Genomic DNA, 20,296 nt, shown 5'->3' with positions numbered 1-20,296 from the left:
AAATATTGTAATGATTATTTTTAATTGTTAAATAAATTGCTTACATAAACTAATAAATAATATTACTATAAATGTAAAATTAATATATTTACACTTAATGGTTGTTAAAAGACCTTTATTATAACTACAGGCTTTCAAACGAGAATGAAAATGCAACATATTGAAGAATAAAGTAGAAGTGGGAGGCATAAGAATGGGCTGTGTTTACTTGTGCAGTTTAGTATTTCACAGACCCTTAGGTGAGAAGATTAAGTCATTCGTGTTCAAACGTCGCGTCATGAACGTCCTAATCCCACTGGCTTTGTCGGTATTCTTGCTCAATCAAAATAATGCTTGGTTTATAAATCACAAAAATTCAGGAGGTAAGAAATTCTTATTTATTTAATTTATAATTTTTTTGTAAAATAATTAAAAAGTATTTAAATTATTAAGTTTTATTCTTTTAAATTAAAAATAACTTTTATTTATAAATTCTCATTTTAAGATAATAAATTTCTTTTTTTATTACAAGCTCATGGTTAAAAAAATAGCATTATATATTATAGAAAAATTGAGAAAACTAAAAAAAAATGTACAGATTAATTACTTTTAATTTCTATTACTGAACATTTATGTAAATATTAAAATATTTTTAACAAATCTACATTTTTTATACAATAATTAAATATGTAACTTTTATTTGTATAAAAATGTTAATATTTTCATCATGTTAAATTATAATGTATTTGGTAGCAATATTTATTTACTTTCTATTATTTGTAATACTTTTTAACTAAAGTGAATACATTTTTTAGTTTTTATGTCGTTTAAAAATTTGAAATTGTAAAAATAATATATCTAATATCTATACTAAGTATTCATAATATGGAGATTTATAAAATATCGTAGGTGCTAAAATAATAATATTTAAAATGTCAAAACTCTATGAATAATATATTTTTTAAGTATAAATGAATTATTTTTATTTTACTTTTAAACTTTTTAAAAAATATTTTCTACAAAATGGATAATCTAATAATATTAAATCGCACGAATAAATGTATAAAATATAATAAATTAATAAAATCTCAGTATTCAATAAATTAATACATTGAAATATTAGAATTTTTTAAAATACAATTGTTTTTACGCATATATATTTATATTCCATTATTTACTAACGGAAACCACTTTTTAATAATATAGAACATTTTTATAATATTTCATTTTTATTTTATTAACTATTGTAAATGAAATGCCCAACACCTATTTGATGGTCCTTAAATATTTATACCGATTATTATCTATAATTTATTTGAACGCAAGACCATGTATTATATATGAATGTATACATTGTCAAACTTAAATAAAAATAACTAAACAATTGAAGCGATAATTGAACATACTTATATAATGTGTACATAATTTCCATAGTAATATAATATTTTTATAATTGTTATTTTTAAATATTAGAAATATAAAATTAAAGCAATCCGTAATTTATTTAAAGAATATGTTATGGATTTGTTTTATTTCCTATAAGAAAACTTTTAACTTTATTAAGCAATTGCATCTACAATAGAATTTTAATATGTTGTATTTTCAAATGTTATTACCATACACATATTTTTTAATTCAATCGTTTCTTTATAAATATTAGTTATTAGACTATCGTTTTATTTTTGTAAATATTGCTTATACATATTTAGAGTAAAACATAGGTATTAATAATGCAACATGAAAGTAAACGTTTTTTTTTCATTCAGGAATTATTATACACTTATTTTAACGTTTTTAGATAGTATTCAATTCAAACAATAATAATATAAAGAATTTTCATAAAGTTGAAATTAAAAAAAATTCTTGAAATATAAAATTCAAATAAAATATTAAATTGTACTTTTGATGCTAAAATGTTTAAGTGTATATACATAAAATGGAACGGAATAAAATTATGGAAATCACAAAAAATAAATTATATTATTTATGTTATACATATAACCTAAAGTTGATTTTTTAAAAAAAATTGGTTTTCGAAACTTAAATAAATGTTTTTATATAGATATAGGCATATTGCATATTGAATTTGTAATAAATGTTAAATATAAAATATTCTATTGAGAATACATATTATAGGTTACTACTAATCATATTATATATGTATATTTATATTTTTCTTACTCAAAAACCGATATATTTAACTACTTTATACATTTCAAAGCCACAACCATTTTATTTTTATACTTTTACCAGAAAAAATCCAAATACATATAGGGTTTTATTTTATTATTTATTTTTATGTATTAATGTTTAAACTGAATAGTAAGTAGGAATGAAAAAAACTTAATAATTGTCGTATGTATAAAGACAGAGATTTTATTTATTTGAGGTAAAATTAAATTAATAAATCTTATTATTATGCATAACTTAATTTTTCTACTTAAAAACATATATACCTCGTGATATACTTTTGAAAATTATTTAATTTTAAAAAGAGTAACTTAAAAGTTAATTAAAATTCTAAATGTTGATTTATTGTTTTTTATATTACCAGTCCTATTATTTAGACATACCTATATTTAGTATAAATATACTTTAATAATTATATAATTTAGTTTTATGACTATGAGGTTCCTCCTGCTTATATTTTTGGTTTTCAACGTTATACTTTGGATATTCTAATAATAGTAATGTAGATTATACAATTGTAAATCATGTTTAAATTATCTTTGTAGTAATAAATAATAAGTACCTATTATTTCTAAAATTATTCTAAATACTAAATATAATTCTGTTTTGTAAACAAATTATAATATTTGATTTTCTAGTTGATTCTAATATGTATTTATAAGAAAATAATGAAAAAGTACTCTGGTAAAGCCAGAAGGGTGATATAACTTGACGAGTATTACATAAAAAAAAATAACGTTGTTTAAATTGTTTTTCTATATTAGTTGTAAAATGTCTTATTATGAAATTAAATTCAAGTTTCCGTTGCATCAGTGAACAAAATAATGCTTTTAGACCCCGATCATTCGGATATGGTGATAAATGATCCGTGTATAATGTTTTTCCTTTAAATTATTCTCTTAAAAAATCGTGACCCATTGTTTTAAAATGTTAAGTCTATTTTAATACTAACAGGATTTAACAAATAGGAATCATTAAAAGCATTTAAGTAATTTTTACTGTATTGTATTAACCTGTTTTTACACTTTTTTATTTAAATATTTAAAAATAGAACATTTATGCTATACTTTTATAAAAGACCTTTTAGGAAAATATTTATTTTATCTTAATGGAAATATTCTTCTTACTACAATTAATAAAATCAAACTAAAAAAAGTTAGGCTAAGTTAAAAAAACAATTTTTCTCAACATCTGTCTAATATATTGAATTAAAAACCTCAATGGTATAAAAAAAAATAGAATTACATTATTTAAGATTGTATTTTTACAATATAATAAATATTAGAATTAAATAATATTACTTTCCCGCTATTAAACTTCTTTGGATTGAAATCTTTTAGTTTTTATATTGAATCATTTAAAAATATTCTCTTAAGTAATTCTGAGTAAAATACATTTTTTTGTTGTAATGCATATAATATACGTATTATAAAATGTATAAGAAGAAATTATCACGCATTTATAAAAATGAAAATGTTAATTTATTGTTTTACATGGCGATCTTCTTACCGTGCAATATACATAACACTAAATATGAGTGACTTTACATGGACCTCGGTTGAGTGGACCGTTTTACAAGTTCCGGTCTCTGAAACTTCTAGTAATTTGATTCCGGCTGATGATTCGTACTTAGATCCACTCTAAAGTAATATGAAAACTGCCATTCTACGATAATAAATGAGGAGCAACAATTTGTTTTCTTTTATTTAAAAAGAAAACATCAGTAAAAACCTTCCATGATATTTCAGAACCCTTAGTATTTATACTAGATGGTATATACAAACATGATTCAAAAAATATGTAATCACTTAAAAATATATTTTAGTTTTTGATGTATAACATAGTAACTTTTATGTTTAAAAGTATGGTATTTCTGTATTGATTTACAAGTGTTAGTGTAAAAACGTTAATGTCAGCTGCAAAAGTTTCTTGTAGACCTATTCTTTAGATTGGATGATATTCGAAACTGGCATTTTTGAAACGTCTAAAACATTTGTATCATTTTCCAATTATTTTCTCTAAAGCAGGCATTTAAAAAAAAAGAAATATTAAAGTCAGCATATTTAATATGGTAGATATGGTATTGTGTTTTGGATGGATTAAATAGACAATTAGATAAGAAATTATACCTATATTACCGTAATATAGTACATTCAAATTTTATTTAATGTTTTATATAGCTTTCACTAACAGATATATATATTACAAAAATAAACAAAAATAAAGTTTTATAACATTATATACGATATATCAAGCGAATATTTAAAATACAATAACACGAGTTTCCACTACATAAAATTCTAATGTAAGTATTTTGTGAAAATTTTAATTCTATAGGACTGTCGTTACTCGTTTATTAAGTCATACATTAAAGTTAAACATTGATAAAAATTATTTTATAGTATAGTTTATTGTATTTTATATTGTTCGTAACTGTTACCAAATTACCAAACATTACATTATCCAAAGCACAATACCTGTATCAAATTTCTAATTAATTACATGAGCTATATGAAACTTTTGAGAAATATATACTTACCAAGCAAGTATTTACAGAGATAATTAAAAAAACACATACTGTTATAAAACCAATAAATTTCCTGCAACAATTAAAAGAATATTCAATTTTAAAAATTTAATATTATATTTGTCGGGAATCATGAAGAAACTACAATAACGAATTATTGCTTACATATCATAAAATAAAACAACGATGTTGATAATTAATTAAAATATTCAAGTTTATTTTTTTTTTTTGCTAAATTTAAGTTTAAGACTGTATTAATGTAAATTTTTGATTTTTTTTTTCAATCGCCATTGAGTATATCATAGTAATGGATATTATGTTAAATTTTAATTCATCGATATATCGTTATATATGAAAAGCAATTCTGAGTAGAGGAACCAGTCTCTTAGCCTATATTATTTAGTATATATTTTATTATATATATTAAAATGTTCATATTATAGCAATTTATGACTATAAAAAAAGTATGCTTATATATTTTATTAAATTTTTGGGTATTAGAAAGAACCATTTATAAAGAATATTGTATTACAAGCGTTGGCTAAAAAAATTAAACGTTTTATAAATTTGTAACTATAAAATCATTTGCAAATTGTTGTGGTCTTGAGATACATGATCTTATCTAAATTTGAATTTGAATTTTTAAGCAAATATAAAAAATTGTACATAAATATATTTTTGATAACTTTAAATTGACAATTGACAATGAATCTTATTATTTTTTTAATTTGACCGAAAGAACCGGTGCACCCCCCCCCACACAGTTCAAACCAATACATTTATTGCTCTCCTCAAAATCTAAAAGATCTATCAGAATTAAGCTATTATATTGATAAGATTGTTGGCTCCATTACAATTCACTAATTTTCAATTAAAGTAATACAAAAAAATAAATAAACAAACAATAAACATTGTAATTTTTAAGTATTCAATAACGATTTAATCTAATAAAACTTTTATAATTATTTATAATAAGAGTGTCATACTGGTAATTACTATGGAATTTCAAAAACCAATATCTAGTCGTATCTATATATCTATATAAGTCTTTCATTATTAACAAAAGCATCATAGTTTAAAAGGTAGATAAGTGGGTATACCATTCTATTAAATAGATAATATATTGAAATTAATCAAAAATAAAGTTCCCGAGAATAATGTTTTTAATAAACTATAACAAAATAATTGATATCATTATTTATCATTTAATAAATAATTTGTCCAAATTTGAAATTAAAATTTTTATAAAAAATAATTGCCTTTATATATTTTTGAATTTTATGGTTTCATTATGAGCTCTTTATGAGGAATCTTGTACTAAATTTTCAAGAAAATGACCCATTGAATAATTTTTTATCAATAGTTATAGAAAAAAAACTAAAAAAAATTGAAAATTTGTAATGCCTATGAATAGCTCAAAAATAGTTAAACAATTATGAACATTTTATCATATAACAAAAATGATAAAATAATCATTTTTTGAATTCAATTTATATAAATTAAAGTATCTACTGTTATTTTTATTTTTGAAAGACAACAAAATATCAACAATTCTTTGAGAAGAAATAATTGTTTTATGAATGAATATCTAATGTCGTAAACATTTTAACTTCAAATGTTCATAAAAAATGAATTTAGCCTTTTGATAGACATTTTTATTTAGGTTGAAAAACTTATAAAGAACCTTGTACTACAGTCTTATCTTAGGTATAAAAACAAACATATTTATGAATTTCTAATTACAAAATAATTTGTACATTTGTGATATTTTGACGAATTTTGTAAAAATGCTAATTTTAAACGCTTATAAAAAAGTACTGTGACTATACATTTTCGATATTTTTAATTGAGAATATGTGTTTTATAATAAAATTTTTAAATATTTCTACCAAGCGAATAATTTTTATTGGTATTTTTTTTTTAAGTACATACTAGATTCAATTTTCTATCCCTCTTTTAAAGTTGAAATTCAAAATTTTTTTTAACTACTTATCATGTATATAGACACAAAAAACATAGATCTTTGTAAATTCAATATATTTATCAATCCGTTAGGAATTTAAAATTACAATGTTATTAAATTCGAATTGTTAATTTATAGAATAAAAATAATTTTCTTCCTCGCTTTAAATTAATAAATAAGTTACCAAATGAGATATCAATAATTTTAAAAATGTAAATGATAATAACTGATCCCTGAAAATTACTAAAAAATGAATTGTAAACTAATTTAATTAAAGAAAACAATTAACATAAATAAATATGTTAACTTCAGACTTCAGTATTAAAAATTATAATACTTATATTTATTTATGATCATTTTTGGTGAAAAAAATTAACCATCTTCTTGAAGTGAATTTAATATTAATTATGGCTGTTGCTGAGGCTCTTTGTTACTAAATTGCCTATGCAGCCCACAGTATTCAATCCGACCCTGTATTGTAAAATGTGTAAAATACATCAGCCGATTTATTTCATCAATATTTTAAATAATTTTAAATATCCCATGTATCATTATTAAATAAATAGGTTTGACGAAAACAGAAGCTACAACAGAAAGGTAATATAAATGATCCATTATGAACTTATAATAACAAATTATTTTTCTGGGACGCACCAAAATCCCAATTAAGATTTTCTGGACACGACGACAAACTTTTAACAACTGGACGTCTTAATACATTTTACACCTTAGTTTATATTATAGTCTCACTTATCGTATACGCAACTCGAGATAAAATGTATAACTGTACATCGGCATCCATGGTAACTATAGCGAATGGATAAAATTAATAGGGGGCTGGTCATTAGGTTAAGTCGGGGCTGTACCAATTTTGAATATAATATTGTCCCGGGGTACCAATAAAGTATTCCGGTATCAAACTTCAAGAATAATTTATGTCAATATTTTATCTTTTACAAAACGTTTCTGGCTGAAAAACAATATTGTTATAATAAATTATCAAATAAGCAAATTGATTAATTTATTGGATGATGAAGTCTGTTTTAAAAAAATTGTTCAGTTTGTCGACGTCTATAAATTTATATTTACGAAAATTTTTGTTATAACTCATTGCTAATTGATAATTTTGTCAGTTAATTTTCAATTTGCAACATTGAAGTACTTAGTTCCCCATAAATGTACATTGTAGATTGCGGACCATTGAGTGTGGTGTAGAAAAAATTAGGATGTTAAAATGTGTGGTTGACTGTAGAGGAATGGTAAATTTTGTCCCTTATAAATTATAAAATAAATGTTCGCCTCGGCTTAAGTAAAATAAAATATGGCAACCCTACACTAGATGTATTTATACGAATATTTTGTTTGCATTCCTATGTTACGATAACAGTGAATAATAATCAAAAAACATTTGTCTGGCCTTTTTATTCGATTTTTTTTAGTTTCCCCACTTCACTTAAAATTTACTTAAAAAGGTTCTCTCGGTCGTCGATAAGTATATATAGATATTAGTTTAACACAACAATTCTATTTCTTTGTTGAGAACATTAAATGTATTGATGATGTATCGATAATCAACAACTATTTTGTAATATATAATATATTTTTATGTTATTATAATAAATAAAACAATATAATTATATTTATGTAAATATTATATAAATCTAGAGTTGTAAATATATCAATAGTAAACTGTTTATAATAAATTAAATAAATGATCATATTTTTAAGTTATAAATTCTCCTGTGTTAGGTTTTATAAAACCATTTGTATAAGTATATTGAAAAGCTGAGATAGGTTAACGTAAAATACGAGAGTTATGTGTGTCTACTGAGGCTAGTGATTTAAAAATATAAAGGTAGCAATAAATCATTGCATTTAAAAATTGAATTACAATTGCAATAGGACCATGGTGAACCTAGACATGGTCAATATTTCAACTAAAGTTATTGAAAATTCCAAAAATAAACTGTCAAGTGCATTAATACATTAAGTAATCAGTTTCTAATCTTTTTAAAGGTAACTATTGCAAATAACTTATTGGAATTTTTAAAGTGCCCCAAAAACAAATTTTCTACAAAACAAACTTTTTGCAAAACAAATTCTAATTTAATATAATATTCTAATTTATTGCTTACACAGAAAACATTTTTTATTATTTTAAATTGAGAGGATTCAGTTATAAAAAATATAAATAAAAAATAAATGTTAATTTATGTATTTTTGTATGAAACTATACTTGAGAATAATATATTTGAATTCCAATATGTAATATTTTTAGGTTAAAATAATTTGAATAATTTGATTTAAACATTAGTGCAAGATCATATGATTTATAGCTTATATGTTTTTTTTCGCAAAAAGGTAATTGGATTGAATTCTATAATAACACGTTATATGTGCATAGAAAATTAAAAATGTATGGTATTTTTTTTTATCTATTCCACAGTTTATGTGAAATAAACGAAAATAATAACAAAAAAAAAATTGAATAGACTATAAAACGATTAATACTTAAGTTTAAAAGATTAAAAACTATTTAAGTTGTATAATAATTTGAAAATTTAAAATTTATATTATTTTACAAAATAAATCATAAAAAGTATTGATATTAAGTTAAAATAAAAATATTTGATCTATCAATATATGTATTTTCTAAAAACTTAAATAAATAATTTTAAATTGTTTAGAATAAGATGGATGGTTTTAATTCTATACATTATGGTTAGGTTAGGTTAGGATGGTTAGGTAGAGTCCAAATCACGTATATGAAATGTCATATCTTTGTTTCTTATTTATCAAGTTAAACTTCTCGTATATAAATAGAAAAAATGTGGATCTAAGTTCATATTTATCATATTTGAACTATATGAATTTCACTTGTTGTATTGTGTACTTTGCTCATATGGTTAAAATAATAAAAATGAGATAAAGAAGGCAAATATAAACTTTTCTATAAGAAGGCAAGAAAGAAAACTGATCATTGGTAACAAAAATATATTGTAAATTGAAAAAAACCGTTTCATATATCTTGAAAATAAAAACTTATAGTTGTTTTATTGTTGTTGATATAAACACACTAACCACAGTGTTTTTTAAATCAACTAATAATACTTATCTTTGAATGGTTTCGAATAAAGATTATTATTAAATAAAGATTAATTTATTCCAGATTTAACTTTTAAAAAATATAGGTATGTGTTTACTATAGATATACAAGTTGATTCATCAAGCATTTTTCTCTTCTATTTTTCTTCAATAGTGTATGATGTACGTATTTGCTCGAAATCTGGTTTTTAATTAAAATTATATAAACAAGTAATTATAGTATTACTAATACTAATATAAAAAATAATTTTTTTTATATAATTAAAAATTGGAATATGAATAAATTATTCATTAAATGAAAAAATGAGTCGAGTATTCTTGATGAATCATTCTGTACATAATTGTTAGTGTACAATTATTTATTTTTTTTTTTTAAACATTTTAACATTTTTTTTTTAAATTTTAAGCTCACTACTTAGTTATTTAAGATTTAATCAATACGATCCTCTTAAATTATTATTCATAATTCATTATAATGTATTATCATAGTTTTGTAAAAGTCTTGGTACCGTATACTATTTATCATCAGTTTAACGGGCGTATGACGTTTTCGCATCGCATTATTGTAATAAATATATTTTTTTACAGGTTGTATACACATTGATATTGTTAAAAAAATATATTGAAAAATTATTAAAATAAAATGTCACTTTTTATTTTCATTATATTGTAACTACTAACTAGTATTGTAAATTGTAGCTCATTATTTATATTCATAAATAGTTTATAAGTTATTTGAACATCAAATTAAAATTATTTTCGAATTTGTTATTATATTTTAATTTTACACTCATATTTTGTTATCGGTTTGTCATCCAATCGTGTAGCTGTACTACCTGCTTACTGTTTGAACGTACAATAAGCAAACGACTAGTCAAATTGTTTACTTGGGGGATTAATGATGCACAAACGTCAACTTCGGAACTCAACACTGATATGTGTACCAATTTTGCTTAAAATTTATTACCTCGCCCAAAAAAGTTATTCAGCCTAACATCTGTAGTCAGTGTCTGGATAATGTGATAGCTTATAATTAATAGTTAATTAATATTGCTTGTCGATTGACTGTAGATACTTATATTATTATTTTGTACTTACATTGGATTGATTTTATATTCCAATGGAATTTAAGAATATATAATGAGCGTATCGAAATAAGGGAACTATCTACAATATTTGTCACAATCTAATACAACGCCTATATATATTTGTTCCACAATTGGAGTATTACTTTGTTTGGGCTGTTTTAATGTTTTTCGATTATATTTAATATCTATTGGGTATACAAATATATCTTTTAACGTCAACGAATAAAAATAATTTATTATTACACATTATAATTTGCTTAAATAATGACTCGGAAATAATGTGGTGAATTCATTACAATATCAAATATTGAAATATGTACAATATTCCACATATTTGCGTTACTAAGAAATTACCAACATTTTCAATATTTCTAGTATTATTTTTTCAAATAACCGAATTATTAATAAATATAATATAGGTTTTTCATACATTTCACAGTATTTTGCAATTTTCTTAAAACCTACTAAATAATATATTGTAATGTTAACAAAATATATTACGATACATGTTATTTATAAATTGTATTATTATTATTATTTTAGGAATCGAAAAAAGTAATCTTAAATCAGTATGGGATCTACTATATTTTGATAAAGAAATATTGGACCGTAATATCCCAAAAGACACATTAAATAAAAAGAAGGTTAAAAGTTCCGACATATTTTCATCTCTGATGAAACGAACACAAACTTCTTTAACTCCATATGAAAGTATTGGTAAGTCAAAGAGAACAGGTATACACTAATTTTTATTTATTTATTGTTTCATTTTTTACATGAATATATATATATATATATATATATATATATATAATTATTTTGATAAAAAAATTTGTACAAATGTAATATTCTATTATAATATGTTCTATAAAGAAAAATTGTAATAATTCCCAAAATGCCGACCTTTATGTAATAATTAATTCAACACGCGCATTAATATTCCATAGAAGTTTCTTGCCATATGTTTGCTTATCTGATAATAAATGAAAATGAGCACGCATGGATCTGCCTTCCTAAAGCCAGCGGTTAATCATAATATTCATGAATGTACTTAATGAAGTAATTTTTCATAAAATTTAAGTTAGCGAGTTCTCTATATACGAGATAGATAGGTGTCTTTGATGATATTAAACTATAGACACAAATTACTAGTTATGAACGAAAAATTATATTGGCACATATTATCATAAATATTTATTTAAGATAATATCTTGTAATCAACTATTCTCCTACGTCATATTAACTAAGGACTTCTTAATTCAACTTTAAAATGGAATTAAATTTATTTTTTAAGAAAAATTGTTTATTATTTTATTTGTATTACATGATTTATATGAAATTGTAAACTGTTATATAATAAGAATATTAAAATATACGTGCCTAAATATAGTATTAATAAAGGTATTCAATAAACATTAAATACAAATATGTGTTATTTTATGACAAACATGAATATATGCTTAAATTGTAAACACCTATTTTTAATGAGAAAATATTTTTACATGACTTTCTATCGTATTTGTATAATATTCCTACTTACTTTTCATATTTTTAAATAAAAATATAACACATTTACACACGGTCTTATTAAATTCCAAGTAATATTATTAATTTTAAGACAGTAGGTAAGTTTTCTTGTTATTACTTTTCACTTTTTATGAAAAATGTATAAGAGTAAATATTTTTCCATAATTTTGGAACACAATAAAGAATACTGTTTTACGTATTAAAAATGTTACTAATAATTAATTAAAATTATTCCCATCTGTTTATCAAGTGTGTCATTCGATATTTATGAAATTAATGCATATTTAATTTCAATAATTTTTATTAATGTATACTTACTCGATTTTATTTAAGTTGAAAATATTCTCTCCAAAAAAGTAAGAATTTATAATTTAAAATTTAAAAGAAATGTATTATTATTACATGAAATGTTTTCCATTTATATTTTTTCTAATATTATTAAATATTATTTTGTTGAAACAGATGTCATGAGTGACCTGAAGCAGTTTTTTGATAATATAAGTGCTAATGTTAAGCAAATGAAAGAAAACCAACAATCTAAGTATAATATTCAAAGAAAATATGGTAAGAAATAGTAATTTACAAATTTTAATTAAATATATTTTTAAAATGGTCATCATATCATTTTTTATTTACATTGTAATACATTTTAATTACCTATATATACTATACCTATATTTTAATGTAGTACCTAAACTTTATTTCAATTTTTTTCAATTAAAGGTACTCAAAGTAATTATTATATTATACTGTTATTTAAGTTAAAATAAAATAGTTATAAATTGTCTTACGAATTTAAGGGTACCTATAACCAATTGACAATGTATTATTGAAATATTAATCAATAAGCTTATGATTCTAAAATATAGCAGTGTAGACTTAAAACAACAGGTGTCACCCTTTTTGACCAAAATGTACCCTTCTCCTTTTCGGTCATCTTTTTTCGACAAAAACTTATAGTTCTCCCTTCGACTAATACAGTTTTTTATAAATTTACAATTATAACAACTAAACTTCACAATTATCATGTTTAATTGAACGTAATTATATCTATGGATGTGATTTTTAATTATCAAAATTATCATTACAATAAACAACTGTGTAAAAAACTATGCCTTCATGAATATGCTAAAAATTAAAATAAAGTTTTATTTTTTATGATTAGAGGATATTCATTTAACAAATTTTTGAATAAAAATATAATAAACAAAATAATTATTTGAAATAAAATGTTTTAACATATTACCTCATAGTTAAATTAAAAACTAATTTTTGTTTTGCATACTTTACTATTTGCATAGTTTCAATGTAAATTTAATTTCGTTTATAGTTAGTTTCTTTGATATAAAGACAAACTAGAGTAATTATTTGTTTGATATAACATTAATTCAAAATTGAGTATAAAAAAAAGTTCAGTTGTTAAAGTTTTAAATTTAAAAAAACTGTATTAACCAAAAAGAGAACCGAAGAAAGGAACGCCCAAAAACCAATGTAAAAATAACTTTTGTTTTATATTTATTACGAAATATATAATTTGTATGATAAATAAGTATACAGTAAGTATAATATGGGATGATATAGATTAAAAATACAGCATTCTACAGCAAACTGTCCATTGATGAATTATTGGACTTCACGATTTAATTGAATTAGAAGAAAAATATATTAATACATATTGTAGTTTGTTAGTTTTTGTTTGAAATGACCTATTATGGTTTTCTTTTGTATTAAATGTATTAAATAGTAAATGTTAAGTAATATTTCGTTTTTAAGTAGTTATACCACGTTAAATATTCTTAGCCAAGGGTGGCCACAACGAGGCTCGCGAGCCGCACGCGACTTTCGAGTCAGTCTCATCAAGCTTAGAGTAAAATTATTAACTATTTTAATTATTTTATAAAAATCTCTTAACAATGTGGCTCGTTTAGAATTAGCTTCTTAAATTTGCGGCTCTCAATATTAATGTTAGTGGCTACCCCTGTTTTAAGCTATTTATTACTTACTATATTTTTCTAGAACAATCGTTTCCTTTTTTCAAGGCGGTAATCGATAAAAATAAAATGCATACATTTAAGTACAAATGGTGAAAACCTTTATTGTTAATACAACTTTAAATTACTTAGCTTAATCATAATGATAAAGATTATTTTTTTTTTATTCTTATCTACATAGGTAATAGTATTTACACTTGTATGTACAATGTACATACACAGTAATAATACAAGTTAGTACTTATAGAATAATATAATTTACATTTAATAATAATATTTTTTAGTTATTGTATTAAGCAACTTGATTTCGTCATTTTTCTAAAATATTGAACTATCTCACGTTTCCTTGTGCGTATTTTAATTAATAGCCATCTTAGTAATATACTTTTTCAAGTAAAAAGAATTTTTCCTGTGCATTTCCCTTTTCAAATTTTAATTTATTTTTTATTTTTATATTATGTATCAGTGGCAAGTTTATTACTTAAAAATTACTTAGTACCTAAAATTACCATTTTACTCCCAGGAATTTACTATAGATTACGTCACCGATTACGACACCTTAACTTAACTTAACCTCACTAAATATTATATTATTTATCATTACAGTTTATCCATAGCATAACTATCATATTTATGCTTAAATGTTTTCATATATTTAAGAATTGATAGTTATACCAGATACCTAATATATACTAAACTTATAATAATAATATTAATTGTTAATAGAAAAAATTAACTACAGATATTCAAGTTTTTATAACATTTATTTTATTGTTATATATTTTTTTTTATTTTTATCATTTTTACTATAGATTTAGTCATCTTGTAATTTTCTTGTTTGAAGAGGGTAAAATAATTTTACATATTTTTCAAATGTATCTTTTTCATAAATTCTACGCATCAAACAATGTATTCATAAGACAAACGGAAACCGTATACAAATATCAAACTCACCAACTTATCTTTATCCTTGATAATGTTTCATCTTTTAAGAGTATTTATTTAACTAGAAATTTTAAGCGAATACAGTTATAAAATAAGAGTGTATCGCATAAACTTTGAAAGCTCAAAATAAAATAACTATTGTTATTAATATGTGTATAGGAAACCGGTGACAACAGTTACATTTTGCACTCAATTATAAATTTAAAATAATAAACCTTGATGTTTTAAACATTAATCGTACAATTATTATCGACTAATATTATTTAGTTGTGAATGTATTTTTATTCATTTTCTTAACCTAATCCACCTCGTTCTGTGAATTGATTGGTGATGACTGATAAGTGACAGGTACCTATAACAATATATTAAACTAATAATTTTACATAATATTATAAATTAAATGCACTTCGTGGGGGATTTTCTGTAATGAATAATATCAACATACAGAGTGAGTTGCAGCTGGAGTTAACATAATTGGAAGCTTGTTTTCTTGAAAGGTTAATCTGTCATATTTAATCGGATTTCAAATAAGCTGTGGCCGGTGTATCTATATAGAAATAGCGAATGACCAGTGGTTTGCACGTTTAATACATTAGACCCATCCGGAAGTAATTGTTTTTCTCGTTCGCTGTTCTGCTGGGCTATAATATTTGTTATAATATATAATACTATAGAATACTATAATAACATTCTGATTTAAATAATCGGCTTAGATACTGGTTGGATTTGACAGCTTACGAACCTACAAAATTTGTTGGAAATTTATATGTAGGATGTAGCTAATTAATATAAACGTGAGCATGTGACAATTTTTTTTTTATATAAATACATGGTTACATAATATACTTAATATATATTTTTTTAATACGTCGGCCGCCGGAGCATAACTGCATCACCAACGTATCTGTGTTCGGCAGTACACCTTATACAATCGTTCGGTGCGTAACCCCATTTCTGTTCATAATAAATTCGATAAAATCGTAGTAATTTCCATATTTATATGAGTAAGTAATATAAAATATAAATATGCATGATTTACATTATTTGTTGATCATTTTCAATGGTCAAAAATTATTTTATTTATTATGATTTATGAATAAAATAAACTATATTGAAATTTATACTTATAAATCCATAATCATGCGTAGTAATAATAGTAATTTATTTCCCTCGTTAATAGTTTGTCATATAGTTCACTGTTATATTTTTTCATTTTCTAAAATAAAAAACAAGTACAATTTCTACTACGATCTTTATAAAAAATAACGTTTGTCAAATTTCCAATTTATAAGTTTGCACTATGATATTTTCGGAACCCTCCTTTTAACTGAATAAGTGATTGAACTCTAAAATATTTTATGTCCTCTGATTTCGTTTAAGATTCGTATTGAATTTATTATTCAAACTCAAAATAAATTATTAACTATATTTCTTATAGATCTTTTATTTTAAGTATTGTGAATCCCACAATATGGTTATTATATTATCATTACTTATTAATTAATTTTATTTTTATTTCTAATATTTTTAAACTGTTTTTTAGAAATTTCATTTATTCATAAATAAAATATGATCTAATTATTAATTATTTAATGGTCTAGGTACGCTATAAATTATAATTTAGAAGTTGATTGTTCTACAGAACAACAGGGAGTAGTGTAATCTTGTTTGACTCGACGTTCAGATAACACCTGCAGTGTAGTACTCAATTTTACTTAATTATTTCATTAGCTTAATTTAATCTGCCAGGCCATATATAAACTACAAGATGATTTCTTCTACGTATACCGAAAAATTTTAATTCGATATTCATTCAACACTACTACAACGATAATGTTAAACCTCAAAATATTATATACTCAAGTGATTTATTACCATATATAATAGTAAATATAGAAAATGTATTTTAATCTCTTAGACCTGCTAGAAATAAACCCATTAGCTGGTTTATAGGAAGTAAACAAGATGATTTCTATGAATTTAATATCATATATTTTGTTGAAAAAATCTCAGTTAGCTAAATTTTGTTTGATAATATGTATTATATTTGTGTCTAAGATTCTATTTTATTTAAAAATGGAATTCAATATAATATTTTAATTTTTTAAACCACTATGCAATATTATAAAATATAACTTAATAATCCTTTACCTAAAAAGGTACCTACTTAGTTACTAATAAATAATAATTAGCAATTAGAAATTCATTTAATTAATAACTAAATCAATTAATTTGTGTAATATCGAATGTTAATTTTACTGAACTATTATACTCAATTTTAAATTTAGCAGTTGAACAATATAACTTAATAGTTAAATAATATTTCGAGCTTTGAATTGATTTCATTATTTTATGACATATCAAATTAATATGTTTGTTAATTGTTAAAATGAAACGTTAACTGTATTAAATAATAAAGTATAAATATGTAAAACTGTGAATAAATTATACGTTTGGAACAATAATTTAAATAATTTAAAATCAAACAGTTTATAATCCAACTCATTATGGTATGGAATAATTTAAGCTTACTTTTATTTTGTTTTTAATACGAATTATAAAAAATGTTGGAATTTTTTGACTGATTTCAGATGTGTTATTTGAATTGTGCAAGGTATACATTTGCGTATTTAAAATCTAATAACTGATTAATTAGCCTAAAAATGAAAAAAATTTAGACTGGATTTGTATAATATCGTAGAAATATGCGTATTAAAAAAATTGAGATGACTTCACTTGCTGAGTCGAAATAATGCGGGTTTAAACTTAAAATTAAACTATACATTCAGATATTATATTATTATGTAGTGACGATAATAAATTAAGAATGAATATATTTTAAACATTTATATTTTCAATAAACGTATTATACTTTATTTAAGAAACAAACCCAGCGGGTATTAATGGTTTTAGTTTAACGTTTTTTTCAATTCCGTGGTTCGTACAAATACATTTAGTTCCGAATATGTTTTGTTTTGGGAATAAGTGTGTAGGAGTCTATAGTATTCTAAGAGAGCACATCAGTATAATTTTTTTTCCCTCGTGGACTTGTTCTTGAGGCTATGCCTGAACTGAATTGTGAGACCGTTGCTTTCTTATTTACCCGCAGGTCGTATACATTTTAAGCTATAAAGTATTGAAGTGTCTAAAGAAATTGCCTAACGTGTGTCTGAAGCCTCGAAAGTCTTGAGCCGATAGCGCGTATTGTCCGTGGTTTTCTATCAATGACTAGTTAAGTCTCATTTATTGGAATATGGTATTAATTCCTCAACACCTTGTGTTGAATACAGGCCCACATATATTTCTATCTCTAAATCCACGTCTTTTAAGTAGATATCCATTATAAACTGTTCGGTTAATTTCATTAAGAGTGGAACTCATATATATATTATGTAAAAACTGTTTGATGTGTGCATTAATATATATATATATATTATAATAGGTATATAGGTATATATTTTTAATATCTACAGTTGACATTTAAACATTTTTTAATGTATTTATAATTTATGAATATTTGGTTATACAAAGTTGAATTCATCTAGGGACACTACTATAAAGTTACTCCCTTTCTACCTCACCCTTCCCACTACCAATCATCGATTAATGGTGAATTATATGAATACATACGATCAGCTAAAAGATATGAAATATTTTTGACAACAATAACGTTTATTTGTATTTAACTGCCTGCTAAATTAAAATATTCAGCTTTAACTGACCCTTAAAACAAATTAGTAGTAATAAAATAGTATTTTAATTGTGGTTTTTAATTTATTTTTCTAATTAGAACTTTATTATAAAGTTAAGTATTATTATTTTTTCAACAATATAATTATCATGAAATTATAATCTCCATTCCAAATAATCCTAATAATTTGTTGTTTATTCATTAAAATGTTGTCCTGAGGGACCACACTTTTTTAGAATAATAAACGCCAAATTGAATTGTACGAAGTAATTATAATACTATAAAGCTAAAGTAGTGAAAAAAATAAAATAAATAATTTGAAGAATTACAAGATTTTGAGAACAAAATATTAAATTTATATAATATTTGAGGATACTAAATTAGTACAAAATATGTGTATTTTATTTAGTATAATTGTGCAGATAGTATCTAAAATATTAGCACTATATTAAAGAAAATTTTATATTTCTATATGGGTTTATACACAATATTAATGACTTTTAGAGACTTAATTTATTTTATAACCATTAGGATATAGGCATCACTTTTAAATAGATACTTTATTAAATAACTATATTATAATGTATCTATATGTAGTTTAAATAACTTTTATTCTGTTATTAATTATTAAAATATTATAACTTGATTTATGTATATTTCAGATATCTCTTATCCTGGAAATTATTTCCGAGGACGTAAACCTTCAGATAATGTAAGAAATTTTGTAAGATACGACGATGGAGAATCATATCGTGGTACAAATAATCACGATCCAGGCATTTTATGGACAGGACTTGGAAAGAAGAAACGTCGCTAGTAAATATATAATATGCCAAACTCAATCAACAGTATCTGTCAGTTTTCATCAATCTTAACTTGCGCCTATCATTAATCCAACAATGGACTCAGATTTATACTAGTTTGCTACGCATTAGTGATGTTTTATTTAATTCCACAATTCCACTACCTATTTAAAATAAAGGTGTCTTCACAATATATATAAAAAAAAATCTCATTTATTTATAATAAACATAATAAAAATACATTAGTTATTATTAGTTTTACACTTCAAAATATATACCTCTGTCCTTCATATACACGCATAGCGCAGTACACTAAAGGTGCACTACCTACACATTAATCAAATCGTAACATGAATATTATAAATTAATACCAGATCTAAGAGTTAGATCTAACAGGAGTTTCTAACAAAACTACTTGTGATATATGCCTATTCAAAGGAGTTAGTGAAATAAAATAACTTAAGTTAAGCTAAGGGAACATAAGATA

General features: G+C 22.9%; 1 protein-coding gene across 1 annotated transcript; it reads left to right on the top strand.

Moving 5' to 3' along the window:
* The first annotated feature begins 193 nt into the window (after positions 1 to 193).
* LOC113549537 lies at positions 194 to 20,049 on the top strand. The gene is made up of 4 exons (XM_026950886.1): positions 194 to 362; positions 11,396 to 11,569; positions 12,842 to 12,943; positions 19,669 to 20,049. Exons 1-4 carry the CDS (start codon positions 194 to 196, stop codon positions 19,821 to 19,823), a joined length of 600 nt encoding a protein of 199 aa, XP_026806687.1. The 3' UTR covers positions 19,824 to 20,049.
* The last annotated feature ends 247 nt before the right edge of the window (positions 20,050 to 20,296 follow it).

Source organism: Rhopalosiphum maidis, chromosome 1, assembly GCF_003676215.2.
Source record: "Rhopalosiphum maidis isolate BTI-1 chromosome 1, ASM367621v3, whole genome shotgun sequence".
Classification (NCBI taxonomy): domain Eukaryota; kingdom Metazoa; phylum Arthropoda; class Insecta; order Hemiptera; family Aphididae; genus Rhopalosiphum; species Rhopalosiphum maidis.
Note: the sequence above shows the minus strand (reverse complement) of the source record. Positions and strands in the feature narration are given on the sequence as shown.

Bases quoted from the DNA above. Each gene is read 5' to 3' on its own strand.
- LOC113549537 (XM_026950886.1), top strand. From the start codon at position 194: ATGGGCTGTGTTTACTTGTGCAGTTTAGTATTTCACAGACCCTTAGGT. The intron at 363-11,395 runs GTAAGAAATTCT...TTATTATTTTAG, and splicing joins AAATCACAAAAATTCAGGAG to GAATCGAAAAAAGTAATCTT. The intron at 11,570-12,841 runs GTAAGTCAAAGA...TTGTTGAAACAG, and splicing joins AACTCCATATGAAAGTATTG to ATGTCATGAGTGACCTGAAG.